This window comes from Sitodiplosis mosellana, unplaced genomic scaffold, assembly GCF_009176505.1.
Source record: "Sitodiplosis mosellana isolate CC-2019 unplaced genomic scaffold, AAFC_SMos_1.0 Smas_scaffold_42, whole genome shotgun sequence".
In the NCBI taxonomy this organism is placed as follows: Eukaryota; Metazoa; Arthropoda; class Insecta; order Diptera; family Cecidomyiidae; genus Sitodiplosis; species Sitodiplosis mosellana.
This window is the reverse complement of record NW_022595284.1, coordinates 517,358-539,480: the sequence shown is the minus strand read 5'-3', so window position 1 is coordinate 539,480 and position 22,123 is coordinate 517,358. Positions and strand designations below refer to the sequence as shown.

At 38.3% G+C, this 22,123-nt stretch overlaps 2 protein-coding genes across 2 annotated transcripts in view; one reads left to right on the top strand and one right to left on the bottom strand.

Annotated features, from left to right (window-relative positions):
* The first annotated feature begins 202 nt into the window (after nt 1–202).
* The window catches only part of LOC129569750 (low density lipoprotein receptor adapter protein 1-like), a 44,001-nt gene continuing 22,080 nt past the window's right edge, over nt 203–22,123 (top strand). Inside the window, exon 1 of the mRNA XM_055448900.1 lies at nt 203–214. The gene's annotated coding sequence lies outside the window, so the exon portion shown is untranslated. The remainder of the gene's footprint in view (nt 215–22,123) is intronic.
* LOC129569745 (uncharacterized) lies at nt 5,067–20,997 on the bottom strand. Its single transcript, XM_055448888.1, has 3 exons — nt 18,614–20,997; nt 13,868–15,147; nt 5,067–13,653 (listed from the first exon to the last, which is right to left on the bottom strand). The coding sequence occupies exons 2-3, from the start codon at nt 14,321–14,323 to the stop codon at nt 11,656–11,658; spliced, it is 2,454 nt and encodes an 817-aa protein (XP_055304863.1). The 5' UTR covers nt 14,324–15,147; nt 18,614–20,997; the 3' UTR covers nt 5,067–11,655.

Here is a 22,123-nt window from a genome sequence, read left to right as displayed (position 1 = left end):
TTCTCCTCATTTGATTCGAATCAGATAATTTAATTGCATGGCAAAATGAGAGCAAAAAACGTGAATTGTGAAAAACATCCAGCTCGGATTGCAGCTGAATAAAATTAAGCTCAAATATACATGGCCATGGTTTTTTTCATCGTCATCTTAACGGGTACACAAGGAGCGGCGGACAAGCACTACAAGCACTACAAGCATGACATAAAGGGAGTGAGTACGGAAAAAAATATAAGTACGAAAAAAAAAAGAAAACACCAGCAACGGAAAACGGATAACACCACCCCATTTAATTATGATTAAACAGATTTTTTTTGCTTAATTCGGTTGCACTGCTTACGCGTTCAACATAATATTATTTATGTCGTTTTCTGTGTAACAAAGACAGCACAGCGAAGGATGAAAAAAAATTATGAGCGTGGATTTGATTACAAAGGGACGCATTCTTTTTTCGTTCATTTTTCTCGTATTCATTTCACAATATCCCCGCACGATTCATCGCTCATAAGTTGACTACACCACTTTAAAAGTTCCATTTTTTATGTTGTTATGAGCTTGCTGTGTTTGCTATGTGTATATTTTCATTAGCTTTGAGCCCGGACAACGATTTTCGAGTCGAAATCAGCCAGCAATATTTCAATGTTTCGCTTTTTTGTCGCTCTCTCTCTCTCTTGATGCTCATCAAGCACTCTACTAACTACAAACAGTGTCGTTTATTGTATCTGAAAGAGAAAATATCAAACGCTTTGTGACACACACAAAAAGTCTTATGATACTCACATACACGTACATACCGATTCTCAATGTGTGAGTGTCGTAGCTATACAACAGCACCGCCACTTTCACATCGGCATACGAATAATGCTCGTGAATTTTTTTCCGGAGCGACCGAAAGATTGAAAATAAAAACGAACGAAAATTTGACCATTTATATTGAAAAACGTGCAGTCACTCTAGCGTTAAATTAAATGATATTGTCAATTTAAATAATATGGTTTCTATAGCTATATTACAGTTGTGATTTTGCCATTTATTATTATGCACATTATATTATCAGTCGCCCGGTGAGTGGAGCGCATCCTACATCCCGAATACCAAACGAAACGTTCGTTCGCTCGCTCATGATGCTCTGTAGTCGACATCGTTTTGAGCGCTTGAAACTTGCTTTTACGAATACGTTAATGCGAATGCTCACACTCTATAACACATAATGCGCGTCCAAAATTTATGTGTCACCAAACTTAAATTGTATTTTCACAGTGCTTTTCCACCTGATTTTCGCGCAAGAGAAACAGCAAAGACGAGAAAGAACGAGAAAATTTTTGCGGAAAAAGTGAGATGAGATCGAGATGGAGAGTGAGATTGGTTCATGCACGGAACATATCACGTCACCGATCCGAAATAAATTGAGAAATGTGCAAGCCCGACCGAGACAACCAACCGAGAGCACGAATAAAAAGAGTGTCACATTATTATGTCGATCGATTTCACAATCGTTCTATTGCAAATACACACGATTTGGGGTCTGGTTCTCTCATCTGCTATCCAAAGCTTGCTGTGTATCCTAACTAAATAACAATGTATTCGCAAACGATTCAAAACCCAAACCGAACAGGAAATAGTGTGAGAGAAAACCTTTCCACAATTTTAAATGAAAATTTATCCGGAATATAATCCGTTTGACTGAATTTGCTTTAAGGGTGCACTTTTATACCCGAACCTAAATGGATAAGGTTTCGGACATCTTTTTTTGCATGTTGGAAAAAGCTTTTGGCAGCATGAATGAAATGATATTGTATTCACGATTTCATTCATTGCACAATATTCATTTCGAATGGGAAATGTAAACCATTCAACTCATTGCTTATGCATATTCATTTTTCCCGGTAACAAAATCGAATGTTTAATTCTTTTTGTCTCATTGCTGACATCAATCAATGCGTATTATGATGGACCATATAATCCGGAAAACTACTATGAAACAAATATTCACCTGAACTTCCTGATCCTTCAACCATCTGAATAATAAATCAAAAAAGTAGAAAGTGTGGAACATCATGTGTAGGCAATATATTGACAGTTTATATACGAAGAGAAAAAGGTTTTTTTCCTCTTTCAAACGTCCAAATCAGTAAAGCATTCGCCAATGTTTCGAAGTTTCATTCGACCGTTCCATGAAATGATAATCTATCTGTCAGCATAAATCGTGATAAAAACCATATATTAAATATTAACGGTAAACACTTCGGCCGATATATTTCGTATACATATACTAACTATATATCGAACCAATCATAATACATCGTCATTATGCAGTGTTACCCTTACCCTGGATTGGCAGCGCACTAAAATGAGCGCGCTGATAGAATCGCATTTTTTTCGTTTCTCCCTGTCGTACAACAATGCTTTGTCGGTGCTGGTTGTCAAAAAATGGGAATGGACGCATTTTCCTGTCGAATTTTGGATCTCTATCGTTGTTTTATTCCAATTTTAGTCGACTTCAATTTTGCGGTTGCCCTTTGCCATGCGAACAGCTTTTAGAGAGAAATTCAACAATAATTTCATTGGATCGTTGTTTTTTTTTCTTTCATTTTGTGTTGTTCAAAATTCCAACGGCAATTCGCAAAAAATAACATGCCAAACAAGAATAGGAAACTATCACACAAACACGAACACTGTGAAATAGAGATGAATGGAATGGGGAGGCAAACGCGCGCGCTCAACACAAAAAAATGATGACGACAATTTTGTGGCATCGGCAAAAAGAAACAAAATGAAATAAAACGATATCCCGAATTGCTGTGAAATGCAATTTAAACTGTGTAAATTGTGTGTGCGTGGTGCTTCTTATGTCGAACGGTTGAATGCTTGGCCTCAAATTTTGGAGCATTTGTCAGCTAACACCGTTTTGTGTGCGTATCATATTGCCTGAATTTCGGTTCGTTTCGTTTCGTTGAGTTATTAAATTTTCCTTTTTTTTCTCTCGATACTCACCCTCTCTCTTGATGTAACACTCGACTCGGTGTAGGTTCATGGGGGTCGAATTGAGCTTTCGCTTGGTGTGTCTTTTCGTTCATTTATTATGTTAAATAGTATGATATCAAATAACAGTGAATTTTGCGATATGTGCTTCATCAATTCGATTGGGAGGGACTGAAATCGGTGGATAGTGGGGAGACCGAGAGCAAAGATGGTAAAAGTCAAGAATTGGCGAAAACAAAGGAAGCAAATATCCTAGAAAATACCCTCAATTCAGAATGAGCTTCGATGTGATTGTTCGAACTTTGAATGCTTGTGGGTTGCGTGTGTGTGCCATCACAATGGAACGAGACACTCTGCATTCTTAAGCACGTCGTTCGCTGTGGTTTTATGAGTTTATTACGTTACAGTCATTTTTTTTGCTTCTCTCCACTCTATCTCTCTCTCGCTTTCCTCTGCCATTCGGACCCCATTCCACTGCGTCCTTTATTCGCATTATACAATATACAATATACAATATATAATAATTCGGATGGCATAGTATTTTACCTTTAGATGCTGCGGCTAGCGCGTACACAATATATACAGTATACTCACATACCAGAGTGCCATACCATCGAGCAGCCTGAGCACACGATTTTGATTTCGATATCATTTTTCCACCTCAATAAACAAACGTGCCTCCTGTAAATTTCAATCAAAATAAATATACCGACTTTTCGTATTGGTTCCAGTGTTTGGTGCAAAAATACGGCGAACGTGTGCACCCCGAAGTAGAGTGTGATTCGTGCGCGTTAGAAAGAGACCGAATGATTTGATCGTCGTTGAGTGCCTCGTATTGAATTTGGGTACACACGCATAAAAAGTGTATGAAAATATGTCGGAGAAATTCAGCAGTTTTTTTCGATATTTTCATTTCCGAGAAGGAACAAAAATATAAAGGAAAACGAATAGCAGTAACTAACGTACGCACAGTTGCACATACGCATCACAAATAGAAAACGGCAGAATGCGTGAAAAATGTATTATTAGTACGGTATGGCCGCAAATTTATGATTGAATGTATATTTTGACTTTGTGGATTCTTTGAATTGCTCCAGATTTTCCATCGCTGCGGATACGCATATCACAGAACATGGTGATGCTGTGTTGTGTTGTGGGCTACTGCAATGTTTACGTTGTCAAGGCTATTCAGCATACCCGATGAGAAAACATTTTCCTCATTTCGAAACCAAAGCAGTGAAAGTGAACAGCAGATGAACTAACAACAATAAGAGCAGCTGCACAGAGGAGACCAACCGACCCACAACTACTTTGTGGATATGAACAACAGAAAAATTTCGGCCAGCAATTCGGTGAGCGTGTTTTGGCGCGCAAGCAAGCACATACATTCTGACACCAAAAATTTCAGGTAGGGTCAAACCAAAAATTCCTTTGGGGGTCAAAAAAATCAATTCTATCTAGTGTAAAATCGGAATCGGGAAAAAATCGATTCTATCTAGTGTTTAATGATCTCTCGGAGGCAAAAGTGAGGAACAAAAAAAAATGATCCTCACTTTTGAAAACAAAGTCGGAAAATGACAATGGGTCCGAAAAAAATAGTTGGGGGTCAAATTTCGCCAGCAGGGGTCAGGATCAACGAGATCAGACTATGTCAGAATCTATGAGCAAGCAACAGTATGGCCAAGGGTTCAAGTGTGGCATGCTACAAGAATTGAAGCAGCCGCATGTGCTCAGCAAAACGGAGCACGTATATACTTACCGGCAAAAAAAGATTAATTACTATGTCTTCCATTACAAGCTGGCCGCCCATCATCACCACCTTTTTCGGAGAACGGTGCCAAACCGAAACCGGACTTCTCGTCTCGAACTCGCAGCAGCATATGGTGAACTTTTGCTTCGAATGTGAACTCGATCGACAATGTAACACAATGAATGTCGAAACAGTCGACAGGCGTCACCCGACAGTCGACGATCCACAGCCGCACATATACACTGTTTGGTTTCGCCTGCCACTTTTGCTGTGCTAAAAAAAAACTAATGAAAAATTGAAGAAAACGCCAGTTTGTTCATTGTATTTTTCCTCAGAATTTTTTTGTTGTTCCTTCTCATTTATTGTTTTATTTAACTTTTTGTTCGTGTTGTTGTGAGTGTGAATGTGGTTTTGTTAAAGAATTTTTCCCTTTAAATATAATACGTCTTACTTCACTTAATTTAAGTTTTCATATTTATTACGTGAATAAAAAAAGTTTTCTTTCTTCCTCGTCCTCTCTTCTTAGTATTCCATATTTTTGCTCAGCTGATGTACACCCATACACGTGCCGCATTTATTTTCGCCTGTGTGATTGTGTGCCTTCGTCTCAAACAAATTTATAACATTCTCTAATGTGTACAATTAGGTTAAATTAAGTTGTAATTGCAATGGTTTTTTTTTTCTCGTAAACTTTGTCTTTTATTTTATTTTAGTTTAGTTTTTTTTGCTATGTGTTCAGTAAATCTAATTCCATTTATATGTTTATGTTGTTTGCTTCAAAATACATACAATTTTATATATATTATATTCATATTTATATTTCATAATTATATGTTCCATTTTGGGTGTTTGTTTGTGTTGGTGTGTATTTGTGTGAGTGAGTGAATGTGTTATTATTCATCGTTTTCCCTCGGCTCATTTAAACTCGGTTTGTCCCTCATTCCCTTATTCCATTTGCATTTATTTTTTGCATCAACTTTTTCGGGGTGGGATTTTTGGAAACAATGATTATTAATTTTAATTAACACAAATTTCAGCAGCCGATGCCAAACTGAACATATGAAATGTACAGCAGAGAATGGAAAAACCAGAAAGAATTACACGCACCGATACGTTTTTGTTCAATAATTTCCTAATGAAATTGTTCGTTTCCATTCACTTTCCCATTTTCGTGGATTTCATTATTTGTGCGTATGCAAAAAATCGATATTTACGCAAATGATCAAAAAAAAGAACAGGGTATTAAAGATTAAATCAGGTAACACATTAGCATTGATGCTATTTTAATTACATAACATGAATTGTTCAATTTCAATAAGTATATAATTTCTTTTGTCAATGTTTGTCCCCCCATTTCCCATTTCCCATATGCATGTAACAATATCGTCATCCATTCATAATAATAATAGTAATAATATTTAATAATAATATAGAAATGTCGGTTTTTGTGCATTTTATTATTATTAATTTTTCTCTCTCTCTGCTCTCGCCAAAAGAGTGTACAAAAATTTGATTTTCCGATTTGTGATTTTTCAGGCCGTGGATTTTGTGTGAGTGTGTGTGTATTCTATTGTTGGTTGGTTTGTTTGTTTGTTTGTTTGTTTGTTTGTGCCGGGACTGTCATGCATATTTACCATATTTATTCATAGTGGAATTTGGTTGGCTTCGTTGCAGTGAGCATTAACAATAAACTAATGAATTGAACATATGGATAAGCTTCCACTCTTCTTGTTTTTGATGTCAATATGTTTTTCCATTCAATTGTAAGTAAATACATCAAGCGAGCGGCTTTTTGTGTCAGCAAATATAATACGTTTTGCATGAATTCAATTAGTTTTTCCATTGTGCATTTTCTTAAACAAATAGATGGGCGGCTGACAAGTGGAAGAAAAACACAATCCTCTTTTCAGCGCTTCATTCTTTTCAATTCCTTTTGAAAATGTTGACGCGCACGCTTGCTTACATGCTAGCGTGCTGTGTGATGCTGACGAGCGCACCCATGGATTGTCGATATTATATTACCGAAAAATATAATCAAATCTATACACATTCATTTTCATTCTATATCTCTCTCACCCCCTCTCTCTCTCTCTATTTCGCTGATGAATTGTATATTTGTGTATGAGCGAGGCGCTTCATTAACCATCAAATCGAAAACATCAAGAAGAAAGAAATGCCAAGAGCTTTTGTTCAATTCGACGAACGAGAGACGACAGGGAGTGGTGGAAAGAAGGCAAAAAAGCCACACAGCTGAAATGAATTTCTGGAAAAATGTAACGATTCGATAAGAGCACGATGAAAAATCGACGAACAAATACAAGAACGATGAAGAGAAAGCAGGAGCGAGTGAGTGAGCGAAAGAAAGAAAGAAAAAATGGCAGGCGAAAAGAAGTCGCTCTGTCTGACACACACGTGCTTATTATGCCAAGTGCTTTAGCAACTTCGCAACCACGTACACATTCAATTTAAATCGGAGCAAATTTTATTCAGGACATTAACCCACGAAACACATTTGTACATATCACATACATTTTGAATTAAAAGTGATTTCTTTGCATCCATTTTTATTATTTGCGTTTTCTGTTTATATTTCTATTTTTCATTTTTTTTTTGTTCGCTTCATTCTTCATTATTTATTCGTCGTTACAATAAAACGTGCGGTTGGCTGGTGGAAATGGCGAGAGAACCAGCGGGTGCGTCGCTTATACACTTAATTTTTCGCCCATAAAACCAGAATGCGAGAGAGAATGTGTGCAGACGACAATTTGTGCCGTTGTGACGTGGTTGGAAAAAGTAAAATTGATGTTTAATGCTTCGACATTGAATATGTCTCGAAAAATGATATGAGCCGCTCCATTGTACGAGTGAGCGAGTGCATACAGTGCGGAGACGGCGGATCAAAGCAACGGCGGAGGTGGCGGTGACGGCACTGAGTGTACGATTTCACAAATAAAGTTGGCCGTATCTCTCAGTCTCAATTCTTTTTTTGCCTATGCGAGATAGCATTTTTCTCCTCCTCATCATCATCAGATTTACTTCAATATTAATGATATAATCTCTCTTGATTCTGTACCGCTGTATACTTAATCTCTATGTGTCTTTGTCAAGGGGGAAACTACTACTACCGCATAATTCATATTAATACAATCTAGTACAACACCAATTCTGATAAATTCCAAAGAATTCTGCGCAATTCAGAACAATTCCAATCAATTCCGATGTTTCTAAGTCAAATTTGATGATGATCAACTTCAAAAATTGCAAATATAGGGTCATTTAGCATCTCAAAGGAATGCTTAAGCGCATAGATGTTCAATCTTATCGAAATAACTTCAGATATGGCGTTTTTAATTGTACATAGGTCTCACTTCCAATTCAATATTTCACTTAAAATAGGTAAAGGCTTTATGATACATAAAATATTTTTAAAATGGAAAACAGAGCTAGAATTGAGTCTTGTAGATCAAAACAAGTCAAATATGTTCTGGAAGTAAAAATCTTCAATATGCATTCAAATGAATGGTAAATGTCCCTATATTTGCGATATTTTGAGTTGATCATCACCAAATTTGACTAAGGAACATCGGAATCGATTGGAATTGTTTTGAATTGCGCAGAATTTTTTGGAATTTTTCAGAATTTGTGTTGTACTAGATTGTATTAATATGAATTACGCGGTAGTAGTAGTTTCCCCCTTGGTCTTTGTCCTCGTATTCCATTTCACTGCATGTGTAATTCGTGCGATTTACGATTGGTAGAGCTCGGGGCTGCTGGTGTTGTTTAGATCAAGCATGATAGCGATGGGGTCGGCGGCATTGGCGGTGGTGAATGGTGCATGAATTTATGTGCGGTTTGATTTTCTGTCATTTTCAATTGTTATGCTACATTTGCGCGACGATTCTCGCTGGATACTGATGATGATGATGATGATGATGGTTGCGTTTTGCATTATACCAAACGAAGGTTGTCAGTATACTAGCAAATCCATCATAACAATCGCAAATAATTCGCTGCCATATTTGCTCGTGTTCATCATCAAAAACTAAAATATGCTGCACATAAATCTGCCGTTCGTTTGCTCCCACTCGATCTCTTTGTGCGCATTGTCACAAAGGACGTAACATTCGATAAATAACAAATAAAAGCAAAGTAAAACATGCAACATCAGCCGCTCGGCTCAAAACATGAACAGGATGTGATGAGCACAGGAGTGAGAGAGCGAGAGCGAGAGAAAAAAAATGGAAAGAAATGTTTTTTTAATATGCATAAAAGCAGCCATGTCAATCAATTTTGTCTTCTTTTCCCATGATTTTTGACGTTAATAAGACTTATACATTTTCAGAAATTCGCTCCATCTTTCCTTCATCTGTTTGTTAATATTTTTGCTCTGTGTATTTATTTTTGCTATTGCGACAGTATTCATATATTTGTCGTCGTTCGGCATAATTTGTATTCGTTTGTCAATGAAAAATAAATATTTTTCAATGAATGCCAGCGAAAAAAGAAGACACACAGAGAGAGATTCAATGACTACTATGAGTTTAGCTACTTTTCAGTCTTCTTATTTTCATGCGCCTCCGTTTTCATTTTTCAGAAACATCTTAATAATATCCTTCGTTTTTATTCTCTTCTTTTTTTCAACATTCTTTTTTTGTTCTTTTTCCCGTCCTTGTGGAGTGTGACTGTTGAAATGAATAAATTTTCAAGATGTTCGCCTCTCGAAATGAATCAGCCAGATAGGAAGTTACACAGAGCGACAGAGATAAATATAATTCGTTTGATTGTTGTTGTTATTACGGTTATTGTTGGTGGTGAATCGATGGAAAATATGTAATTTCGCTGGCATTTTTTTTCGGATTTGTTTGAGTATTGGTAATCTGTTTTCTGCTGTGCATCACGAATGTATTGTTGTGTATGTGTGTGTATGATGTACTGAGGAGGATGTCTACAATTTGTTGTGCGAAATACGCCGAAAAGAATATACAGAAAATAAGCGAGAAAGAGACCGAATACATGAAACATATTATATTGTTTGCCTCTATTTATTCCCTTGCATTGTGCAAATAAATTTCGCTCTTCTTCGCATGGCCCTCCGTTGTCAAACAGATAAATTGAAAAATTCGGAATAAAACGAAATTGGATCGAGCACAGTGGAATAAAGTGTATATCGATGAGGATGAGTGAGTGAGTGAGTGAGTGAGTGAGAGGGATATGGAGCAAAAAAGGGCGATGTAGAAAAATGAATTTCTGCATTTTGCCAAATAAGTTCTTGGAACGTGTATATGCGTGTTTCATAGTAATGTGTACAAAATATTTATAGATGTTTCCTTGAATCGAGTGGAGTTCATGCCATCATACTCCAAATTTCGAGATCTGTTTTTTTGTGTGGGATCTAGTCTATCGTGTCGGTTTATCAATTTCAGGAAGTTTGAAGCATCTTTTGTTATTCTCTATTATTAATAAATGTTTTTGATATTATGAAAACTTGCTTACACTATTTTCCTTACCCCCCCTCTTTCCCTTCATTTCCAAATCGCTGTGTACACATCACTAAGACATCGGAAGCTGAAGTAAGCTTTTACACTATCTCACATTCTGTTTCCATGTCGGCATCGACTATTTTCATTCTGTTGGCGACCACACATAGATAGATGGATGTCATGATTGAATCATTCTGGATTTGTTTGTAGAAAAGTTCTCTTGTTTCAGTTTGGATTTCGTTTGCTTGGCAAAATTCGATGATGAAAATCGTCTGCTTCCTATTTCTCGGACCCTTTGAACAACACATTTTCCTATTGTTATCCTCGTATACACACACTTCACATCCCCGTCGCTCTCTTTCGCTGTTTCTGTCTTTTATAATTTTAACACGGATTCTCTTTCATCAAAAACTTTGCTCGGCACATTCCATTTTTGCAGCGTCTTGGGAATCCATTCTTTGTTACTGTCATTTCTCGCATGAATACACGCGCGACGAGGCATTAATTATGGTAATAATATTATTTATGGAAAAGTTTATGAATTCATAGTTCTCTAAAGTAAATATACAATCTGGCCATAATGCGAATGATGGATTTGGTTTTTGTTTGACATTCCCGCCCCGTGCACACATTTCGTAGTTTCTTTCTCACTGCCGTCCCACCACTCTTTCAATAATAATAATAATATGGCATGGCGTCACATCGCATCGCACGCTGTGCATGAACATTGAACACGCATTTTGTGCCAATTTTCCATTATCTCAAATTCCAATTAGAGTGAATGAAGTTTATCTTTTGGTTTTTCTCGTATGTTTTGACTGTTGAGTTTTTCAATTGCTAACAAATTTTCCCTAGTCTACTATAGCTGTCTTTTGCTCTGTGCACTTTTTGCACATTGCTGAATAGTTGAATACCCTGTCTTAAGCTGTCAATTTTTTTTCTCTGGTTTGAACATTGCGCCATTTCGAAATTTGGAAATTTATCGTTCTCACTACATACACACATATGTATGAATGCTACAACAGGTATCCAATACGTTTCACATATCTGCTACTAAATGCAGTTTTAATTGATTTCTACAGTTTAGTCCGTTCATTCGATTTTAATTAGTTTTCCATGGCGAATGTATTTTTCCGTCATGTCGGTGTGTCGGGGTCCACTGTATATGCGGCGATCTCTGATCTGGTTTTTCAGTATCTCTGGTTCGGTTCGGTAATTTCGTTGCAATTAATTGTTTTTCCTCTCGATATCCGGTTGCTGCTGTTGCAGGGCACATTCTATAACTTACAGAGCCACCGAATCGTCGGCAATTTTGTCGAAATCGCTGTTCGGCACTATTGAGTGGCTATTGTTGTTAGTCGCATTGATTGGTGTTGTGGTGTTAGTGCCATTGGTTAGTGTAGCATTGTTATCGGCTGCAATTTGGCTGATTGAATTTGGTATGTGTCAAGTATCGGCCGGTGTTGTTGCATCGCCGCCGTATCCCTCATCGGGGCTATCCGCTAGCGGACCTGTCAATTGCCGCAATTTATCACCATTGTATTGTTCGGCCTCTTCTTCTTCGGTTTGTTCGGGTATCACATCTTTTTCTAGGCTGCTGCTATTCAATATGATTTTTTTCGCACTTGTCGCCGTTAACATGAGATTCGGCGACGTTGAACTTATGATTGGATCAATTTTTGTAACATTGTAGCCGGGCAATGCTGTCGGCCATTGTTGTGGCTGTGTAGTGCAAAGCACTGATGAATTACTTAAGATACCTACGATGGGTTGCATAGCTTCATTTTTATAACCATCCGGCGGCGATGGGAATTGTTGATCGTTTACTTGCGGATTATCGCCCGGTTTTGGATAACCTTCGACCGTGTATCGAATATCCTTTCTCAAATTGTATGTGTCAAATGCGAATGTTGAACCCTGATTGAGGAATTCAGCTTCCAACGAAAACCGAACGCCATGATTATGTGCAGCTTTGGCTTTCGGTTTGTGCGGCAGCGTGCGGTAGAAATTCACTTGATTGCTTGACTGATTTAATAAATGGGGTTGCACCAGCGGTGACGGCATGCCTTGATAATCTTGGTAGCATCCGATGGGATACGGTTTTTGTGCGAGATTCTGTGCTAAAAAGCAGCCTGGACTCAAGTGTACATCGACTTGATGATGATACAAATCTTTATTGATGCCTTGAGGTAAGGTCGTCAACGGGTTATATTTGATGGCAGCATTGGCAGCGTTACGAAGCATTTTCTCACTCGGATGATAGCCATTTTCGCAGTTCAAACCCTGTATACTGCACGGGCCAATCGATGCTTGCTCACTGGCTGCATCATCCACATCGATATGCGTACGACTCTTTACACTTTCAGCATCATTTATTAAATCAGGATTCTGATCTTGATAATTTCGTATTGATGGTGGGCTACAGCATTGGCTGCCTGTCACCGCCGCTATTTCGCTACTATGATTGTGATTGTGATTGTGATGAGTGAGTAATGATGCGCTCGGCCCAATCGTCAATTGCATATCTTTGTGCTGAGTGCTGTAATTTCCATTTTTTAGTATAGGATATAGTGTCGGAGCATCGGGCTTCGTACCGGAAAATTTGATTTGGTTTGATTGCAATTGCAAACTAGCATCCTGTGAGCCACTCTTGAATTTGCGATTCCGTTTCGACTTTCGTTTGCATTTCAATACTATACAACAACACGTTAACACAATAACAAATGCCGCCACTCCAGCACCAACAATTATTACGATAAAATATTCATAAGCAAAATTGATTTCTTCCACCACTGGCTCTTCCTTCATCAGCACACGAATCGTATAGTTTGCAATGAATTTTCCGGCTGAATTCTCAGCGACGCATGAAAATGTTCCATTCATTTCAGGAACAACATTGTATATAAACAGTTCACTGTGCTTGTCATCGTTGCCTTCGTCAATGAAATAGTAAATGTGCATGTTCTGCGATGTGAATGTATCATTTTGCAGTAGATGGCCCTGAAACCACCATGTTATCGAAACATCTGGCGACGATGTGATTTTGCACATCAGTGAAATGTTTCGACCCTCGGTTAGCTCGAAGAACTGCGATGCTGGTATTATTTCGGGTAAACATGCCAGATCATCCGTTTTCAAATGTTTGATGACTTGACCGGCCAAACGTTCGGGGACCATGCACTTTGGATCTTCAAACTGCTGCGGCACGTTGTAGTTGATGAGCCAAGAATGCAAATCGATTAGTTTGCAGTCGCAATTCCATCGATTACCTTGCATATTGATACCATGCAGTGATTGCGGCAAAATGTGATGACCTTGCAGCGTGCTTATGCGATTTCCATCCAACCTGAGCCACTCCAAGTTGTCCAAGCCCAAGAATGCTTCGTCCTGCACCCGCTCCAGTTGGCAGTTGCTCAGTTCAAGGGTCGTTAAAAACGAGAGATACTGGAAACGAAAACAGAAAAAGAACGGGATTAAAAATGATTACTTAAATTATTTTTATCATTCCAAAATTTCGAAATATAGGGAAACATGTGGGTGTAATATTTGTATTTGTGAAATTTTCAAACGGAGAGTGGATTGTGTGTGATTAGTGTGACACATTAATCCACGCTCGCCACAAATTCGTCATGCAGTATTATAAGAGGGTTCATTTTACCTTGAAGGCGTTCGATTTTAACTCTCGAATCGGATTTCCGCTCAAAATTAATCGCATTAGTGACGTATAGTCGGTAAACGTTTCCGATGGTATAACAGTGAGCATATTTTCCGACAAATCTAATTCGACCAAATTCGAAAGGCCACGAAATGCACGGTCATGAATGCGAGACAGTTGATTCCTGGGTAAGAAGATTTTCTGCAAATTAATCAGCCCCATTTTGAAGAAGCGTTCGCTCATCAAGTACTGTAGATTGTTGCCGGTGAAGTTCAGCACTTGTGTGCCGGGATCAATTCCGCTGGGCAAGTCGGTGAGAAATTTATCACCGCATTCGACACTCTGTTTGCCACCTTTCCATTTGCATGTGCAAACTTCCGGACACGTATACACAGCCCTGATTACGATGCTCACAATGATAAATACGAAGTAAAATCGCTTCATTTTCGCATCATTCATTGCTTTCGCTGTCTCTCACTATTATTGTTGGTGTTGTCGTCGTCGTCGTCGTCGTCGTCGTCGTCGTCGCCGTTGCCGTCCTCGTTTACCTAGCGTTGATAAATTACCAGAGACTAGCGTTTTCGGGTAAATTGCGATTGATGTGCCTATTCTATCTATTTTGCTAATGGTAATGCTCTCCTACCGTTAGTATATCTATCTTTCACTCTCGGTGCACGTGTTTACCGAAATTTCATCAGAGAATTTATGCATTCCGCACTAAATACGTAGCAGCTAGAAACATATTTTTTGTCGTTAAGTCGTGACAGCTTTTCGTTTGCTGCGCACTGTTTTTCCTACGTTTCGTACGCTCTCGTTGATTCGGATTGCCGTCAGTCAGTCAGGGGCAGAAAAAAAAACTTTCGAAACTCGTTTAATCTGATTACATTCGCAATTTTTAACTAAACATTTTCGAATAAACTCGCTTCGTTCGCCGAATTGTAGCATTCAATAAAGAAGAAACTTTGAGCTACGTCGGTCAAATTTCATACAGATTTTTCTCTTCCGTTCGTGTATTTCTTTCGTTAAATTTGTTTTCTTTTTTCAAATGAAACGAGAAAAAAGTTAACACATTCATAGGGCTTTTTCCCTATTTTTCTTCTCTCTTTCCTACTCGGTTCCAGTTGATATATCCAAACATATATATAAATTCAGATTGGTTTTAAAGCTATTTCCATATTTTTCTATTCTTGTTTTTGTTGCCGTTGCTGCACTGGCATTTCTACGTTGATGTCCATTTGTGGTCATGACATGCCGACTCCGCCATTACACGAACTTCAGTCCAACTGCAAGTGATGCAAAACGAAACGGGAAAAGATTGGAAACGCGACAAGAGAGAAAAAAATTGAATTAGTTTAATTTGGTTTTTTTGTGCATGTTCATCGAGCAGTAAAAAACATAATTCGCTTATAGTCTACAAAAATTTAATACCAATGATGAATGCAGCTTTATCAGCAAAATTTTAAACCAGGTCAAAAAGCTTTTTATTCGCGATTTCATCTCCGAAATTAATATAACCAGATAGATGAATTGAATTCCATTCGTGATAATGATGAAAAAAAAAACCTTTCAATCATATTAATAAAGGACAAAAAAGGAGCATATGCAAAAAAAACCCATTAGCCAACATCAATCGCACTGGTAAATGCCTGCAGCCAACACACAACAGTTACCGAAAAAATCGAAGCGGCAAAAAAACAGCGAAAAATAAAATTAAAGCTACTTAATAACATCAATCGAGTGGTGGAGGTGGATGGTTGGTGGAGGTTGTGAACAAGCAAAGAGCAAAGAAAAAAATATTGGGTACACGGTACATACCGTTTAAGGGCAACGAGTTTTAAAATACAACTACACCACAGTAGCCAATTGTGGAAAGATCGAAAGCGTGACCAAGGAAAGAGGAAAAAGTAATAAATGAACGAGATCTTGAGCTGAAATTGGCAAAAGCATGCCATACCACGGAGTTAAAGTACTCTCCCGCACCCGCTTACTGATCAAATATTTAATAAAATCAAAAATTCTATACAGTTTTTTGCGGCGACGACATACAATACATATGAAACGGTGGTATTGTTATTAAAATGGATGCCACTATTAATATACTGTGCGGGAGGTATACCATGTTAATTGGTGTTGATAGATGTGGTCGGGCTAGTTGAATTGACTTGGCCGTTGAAACCGGCCCACTGCACAAAATCTGACATACGTTTAAATTAATTCATTCGTTAACCATGCTATATTATTATTTGCTTAATGCCAGCAACAACTCGCCCGTTCGCCGTCTCTCCCTCTCTCTCCTATTCATCCTCTTTGGCTGTGTATCTCTGCATTTGGCATCATCATAACGTTGTATTGCAATATTTTGCCGTATGCATGAGTACACGACTAAATGTAACCGCAACCGAAATAATGGGTTTTCAATTTCATGTTTTCACGAAAATTGTATTTTTGGCAATGCACATTGCACACCCAAAGTGAGCCACTGTCAGAGGAAAAGCACACAAGCTCACGAGTTATGTAAACATTCCGCATACATATTCAAGTGTTTTTGGCCATTTGGCTGCTGCTGCTTCTGCCTCAGCTACAACAGAACGAATGAGTGGCCGAATTAGTTGTATTAGTGGCAATTTGCTGTATGAACTTTGACCCTTCAAGCGATAAAAATTTATATTTTTGGCTTTTGCTGCAATTTTCCCTAGTTTTCGCTATCGTTGTGAGCACTTCGACTCTGTATATTTCCCACACTGATCCAGTGCACATAATGATTTGTGTGTACATTTCGCTGGATGTGTCCGTAAAATGGGCAAGACAAACGGAAAATGAAGATAAAAAATATTCTCGTTGCAGCAGTTTCACTAAATCCGGTTTCAAATAAAATGCGTTAAATAATGAAAGCGATGGCGTTTGGGGAGTTTGAGAACAGCAAGAGAAAATTGGATGAAATTATGGCCAAATGAAGAAAAAAAACCCGACGACTGCGAAAAAATTCTTCAGCAGCAAATAGCATCAAAGAGTCCCAAAGAATGTGGATCGAGCGAATGAAAAAAAAGTAGCATGAGATGGAAGAAATAGAAAATAAAACGACGAAAAATCAATATTTTCAATCGGATTTGAGTCTTGTAAAATGTCAATAGAATTCACGTAGTTTTGAGTGCTTTAGCATTCGTTTGCCTTTCTGTGAAACGAAAGATGGGCCAAAGAGCGGAAGAAGAAGAAGGAGAGAGGTAGAAAGCGAGCGTAAAGATGAAGTTAATCTCTGTTCAGCTGTCAGGGAAGCTTTGGCAATACATAATACGTTCTATTTATTTGCAATATGCGCTGTGTACAATGTACATGCATTTAGAGTGTGGCATCGACTTGCAGCCGACTCATGTTCATAACAACAGACTTTTGGGTTTTGAGGATGGAACGAGCATCGCATCGGGGGAATTCCGAGTGTCATGAGTGATTGCATTGCAAGAATGTCTGAACGCTGTGAGCGAACGCCTGTTAGGGATCTCCAAAACCATATATTTGACAGAAACATCGCAATCATCGTTAACATTATTACTATTATTATTAATGGCAGTGTGTATACTTTTTGGTGTTGTAGTTCATGAAGTTTGGTTGGGCCATGCCTATGACTCTGTCTGTGTCTACGCCACACACACATATACATACACAATCTATGGAATGAAATGATCTCGGGCTAATGAGTTAAAGAGATAATACTCGTGCACACATTGAATCGCATCCATTTTGTGCCATTTGCGGTTGCTGGATTCGAATGGCAAAAAGCTAAATGATTTTTTGTTCGTCGTCTATTTCATCTCCACTGCCACGCCATGCTTGTCTCATTCTGTGTCTGTATTTTTGCCGCTCGGTATCAGCTTCATCGGTTAGGTATCTTGTTATCTTGTTATTCGCTTGGAAAAATTGATGGAAATTCATTCGATTGTTGTTATTATACCTTATGGTTTTAGTAGAGCACCCATCATAAACACGCAAAATTGCATACTGAGAGCAAATAAAGAGAACCTGAATATGGAAGGAACGCAAGGCAGCGGTGACGAAGGTGATGACGAGGACGACGACAAGCAAATCAAAAACACCGTCAAGTCAATATTTAATGCGTTTAAATAGCTGAAATCGAACGGGGGTAAAGGGACCGCCGCGTTCACTCACAAATGCTCCTATAAAATGAAATTGATTCGTGGAAAATGCGATGTGATGACAAGCTATTAGTTTTATTTAATAAATCTTTTGATTTGGGTTTGACATTCGTCGTTACCGTCGATGCGGGCGACGGCATTACATCGCCACTCGCTACTCAAATGCTATCATTCCACGTAGGACGATTGGCTTTCAAATTATTGACGTTATTCGATTCAAATACAATGGGTTCTTGATAGACAGACATATTACCGTTTCATTTCACCTTTTTTTTATTTCTCGATCCGATCGCTTTTCATTTTTCTTTCTCTCACCCCATGCTCTCTGTGTGCGTGCTCTTTTTCTCTCAAAAGATTCGTGCCAAAGATTTGGAAACGTTTGATATATTTTAAGCAGCTCATGGGATATTGATGTTGGATGTAGAGGAAGAGAATGAATGCAAGAGGAAAATAATGCGAATATAAAGTGAACGAAAAGAAAAAGCGAATGTTGCGAATTGCAAACTTTTGATTTATATTACACTACGTGAATGGATTGGACGGAACAAAAAGCGACGACAGTTGGATACACAGCGAATATACAACACGAAATCACCCTTACCTTTTTTCCCGTTCTTTCTGTTTTGTAATTTTAGCGCATCGACTTGTGCAGCATGTTCAAACGTAGTGACGAGTTGATCTTTTCGATTTCACAGGGCAAATATCCATTAAATGTCATCAACTCAAAGTCGTTTTTTATATGCCGATTAGTTTTTTCGTCATCGTGCATAATTTTCTTTTCTTGAATTGATCTGCTCGATGCTTGATTGCTAGGGCTTGGGAATTGATTTTTGGTCGTCGTCGTCGTCGTTGTCGTTTTTCCCTCGTTTATTCCGTTGAACGTTTTTGATGTCTCGTCGAGCTCGTTGCTCGGATAATCCAATTTTTATATTAACTATATCATTGAACACAGAGCATTCCTGCTATCATTGCGCTTACACGCACACTCAAATTTCACTCAAAGCATTTAAATGTTATCGGAACAGATTTATTTATTGAATAACTTCTCGTTTTTTTCTTTGCTTTGCTTCTTCAATTGCACGTATTTGGTTCGCTCAATCGTTGGGATCCCTTTTTTTCGTGGGTTTTATTTACTTATTTTCTCTTTTTTTTGAGCCATTTGATAGATGTACTTCTTATTTTTATTTCCACATTGGTGTAATTTTCCCGTTTATCATTGGTAGGTCGATTTAGATTTAGTTACATTCACAAACATACTACACAACAACAAAGTTTAGCAAAAAACCTCAACTGTCAGATTGGAGAGATTGTTAGATTAGTTTCAAAATCATTTCTATAAAGCTTTATTCATTTTATCTTGTTTCCTTTTTTTTTCTCTCTCTCTCTCGTACTCGGGTACGCTGTCGTTTTTTCCCTTTTCCATCGTATTTATATATACAATACAATAAATGCTGGTGTTTAACCCTTGCGTTGTCAGTCGCATCAATCACATGCACCACAACTGTTCTATGCTCGTTCTGAGTACTGTAACTGGTTGTTTTTTTTTTTGCTTTCGCTCGGTATTTTTCAATTCACATTAGGGAGCGATAGATTGGGCGAACGTGGATTTTAGCAGACAACACTCAGTGCTCTTCCTTCAATCTATCTCTCATCCAATATCATCCACCGCATCGCATATAAAATAGCAACTATTTCGATTTCGTCTTTTGACAACTTTTCGAATTTTTATGTTTTAGCTTTCAGCTCTTTGCTTCTGGATGCGTGTAATCCAGTAACCGCAGCACCATCACCACACATATGTACATACATATACACTGACATGACAAAGAGCGCGCACAAATGGATTCAATGTGGTGTGTTTTCAAAAGAATTTCCAGATATATATAAATTGAATGCGTCGGTTTAAATGTATAGATGGTTGTGCGTTTTTCTTCTATTTCTTGTTTCGAAGGGCGCCTTTTCACCAAAAAGCATCCGTGCGCTACTATTTTTTTCGTTCTTTTTTATTCTTTAGTCTTTTTTTGCGTGATGCTCTCTTTTATTTTCAGAGCGAACGAACAACAAACCACCGACACACGAACGAACAAGTTAAAGAAGAAAAATAAAAAAAACCTTTTCAAGTCAAAGATCCATTTAAACACATTTCTTCCTCGGCCAAGTTTTTCTCGTTTGCAACCGATGGCCACTGCACATATTTCATACCAAGAAACAGCACGTAAAGCGATAAAAAGGAAAACAAAAAAAATAACACAGAATAAAAATCGATTGCCGAATTGAGTACACACCGAGAAAGCACACACTGAGTACACAGACACACAGTTTGAGTTTTGTGAATGTGTGTGTCGATAGCACATCAACGGCACCGAACCAAAAATTTATTTTTCTATGTTCACAACTTTGGCAATAAAAAGTATCTCCCTTCGAAATATGCTCCTATCAGAAATTTTTCGTTGAAACACATACGGAATACGAACGATAAAGCGAGAGCTATGAGAATAGTGTCAAATGCGAAGCGAATCACTCGTTTTCTTCACTTCACTCGGCAGATAACCTTTAAATCAAACAGATTATTTGCATTTTTTACTCAATTTTTTCTTCTTTTGCTTCTTTACTTTTAGTTCTTCCCGACTTGGTTCTTACTTTTTTACCGTCTTAAATTGTTTGATGCGTGCTCAAAATTCCAAATCACTATAAAACGCTTATGTCACACACACAAATGGAATGCATTCCGTTCCACGAGAAAACAATTTGTGAAATGCTTTACCGAAAAACTTTTGAACTGCTTTCTGGTTTTACGATAATGTTTCTCTGCTGCCTTATTTTTTCGGTTTATCGAACCAATTGAAATAGGCGTAACGCAGTCGCTGCAAACGCTTTCATCGACATTCACTTCACGACTGACTGACGACAACTCGCTCACTCCAACTGGCACCGTGTACATTCCACTCGCTATACCATGCCCATACCATGCTCATGGATGGATGACGATACTTTGCGATGCGAGAGAGAGATATAAACGCGAACCATCGAAGGATTCCAACATTTTCTTCATTAAATATTTCCACCGCTCAAATGCGTGCACACATCTAGCGCCGCACAACAATGTCTCACACCGTGTCTCATGTCGTAATTTTCCTGATGATATTTTCAAAATCGAGTGTCGGTCGAATGCCGATTTCGAATCCCCCGAAAGAGACGTTACATAAAAGTGGCTCCTGCTTGGAGCCATTGGAAACGAGTGTGCGCGTAACGCATGCGGTCGATTCTCCACCGTCACCGCAGCAGCTACTGCTGCTTCGACTTTCCCGTCTGTTGTTTATTTTTGCATCGCATCCACCTCGAGAAGCTAGTTTAACTTTTTCCGATTAATTTTTCCTGTGGAGCGATCCGCTTTATTGCCTTACATCTGCATTCATCATTTACTTTTGCGGTTCTATCATTGCTTCATTGCTGCGTTATGCGATAAGCTGTAAGCTGGATTGTGTGTACAAATGTACATCACGCTAGAGACAAGGGAAAAAAGGGAGTAGCGCGCGTTACTGGAAGTAACTGGGACAATCGTTCCACTGGAAGCGTGTATTGCGTGCTATCGATGCGCATGTGTTTGTATTGAAACAGGGTTCAGATTTTTGTACGATAACTCGAATGAACGCCATCGAACTGAAACAAAACTATCTGAAAAATGAATCTGCCAGACGGAAAATCGTTGTTTACATACCACGCATGTTCATCAGATGAATGGGAGAAGAGGAAAAAGAAGCTGCGAAGAGTGTAAACTTAAAATGCCAGCAATATATGTGCCGAGATAGCGTGGTTAAAAATGGTTTGCGTTAAGCCCACAAATGTTAAATTGCTGGCAGTATACATTATAGTGCTGCTGCAATGCAACCAAGCGTAAGTATGGTTCGAGTCGTTTTTGTTTCGACAGAAGATCCAAATTCAAATTGAATGTCTTCGAGAATTCAGGATGAAATATTATATGTATGCAAGTGTGTGAGAGAGAGAGAGAGATGCGAACAATGTACGCCTGTACATATGTTTCTTAATAAACATGCAGTGCTAAAGGAGCCATAAATAAATGAGGTTTCATGTGTGAATTAGGCGTGCTTTC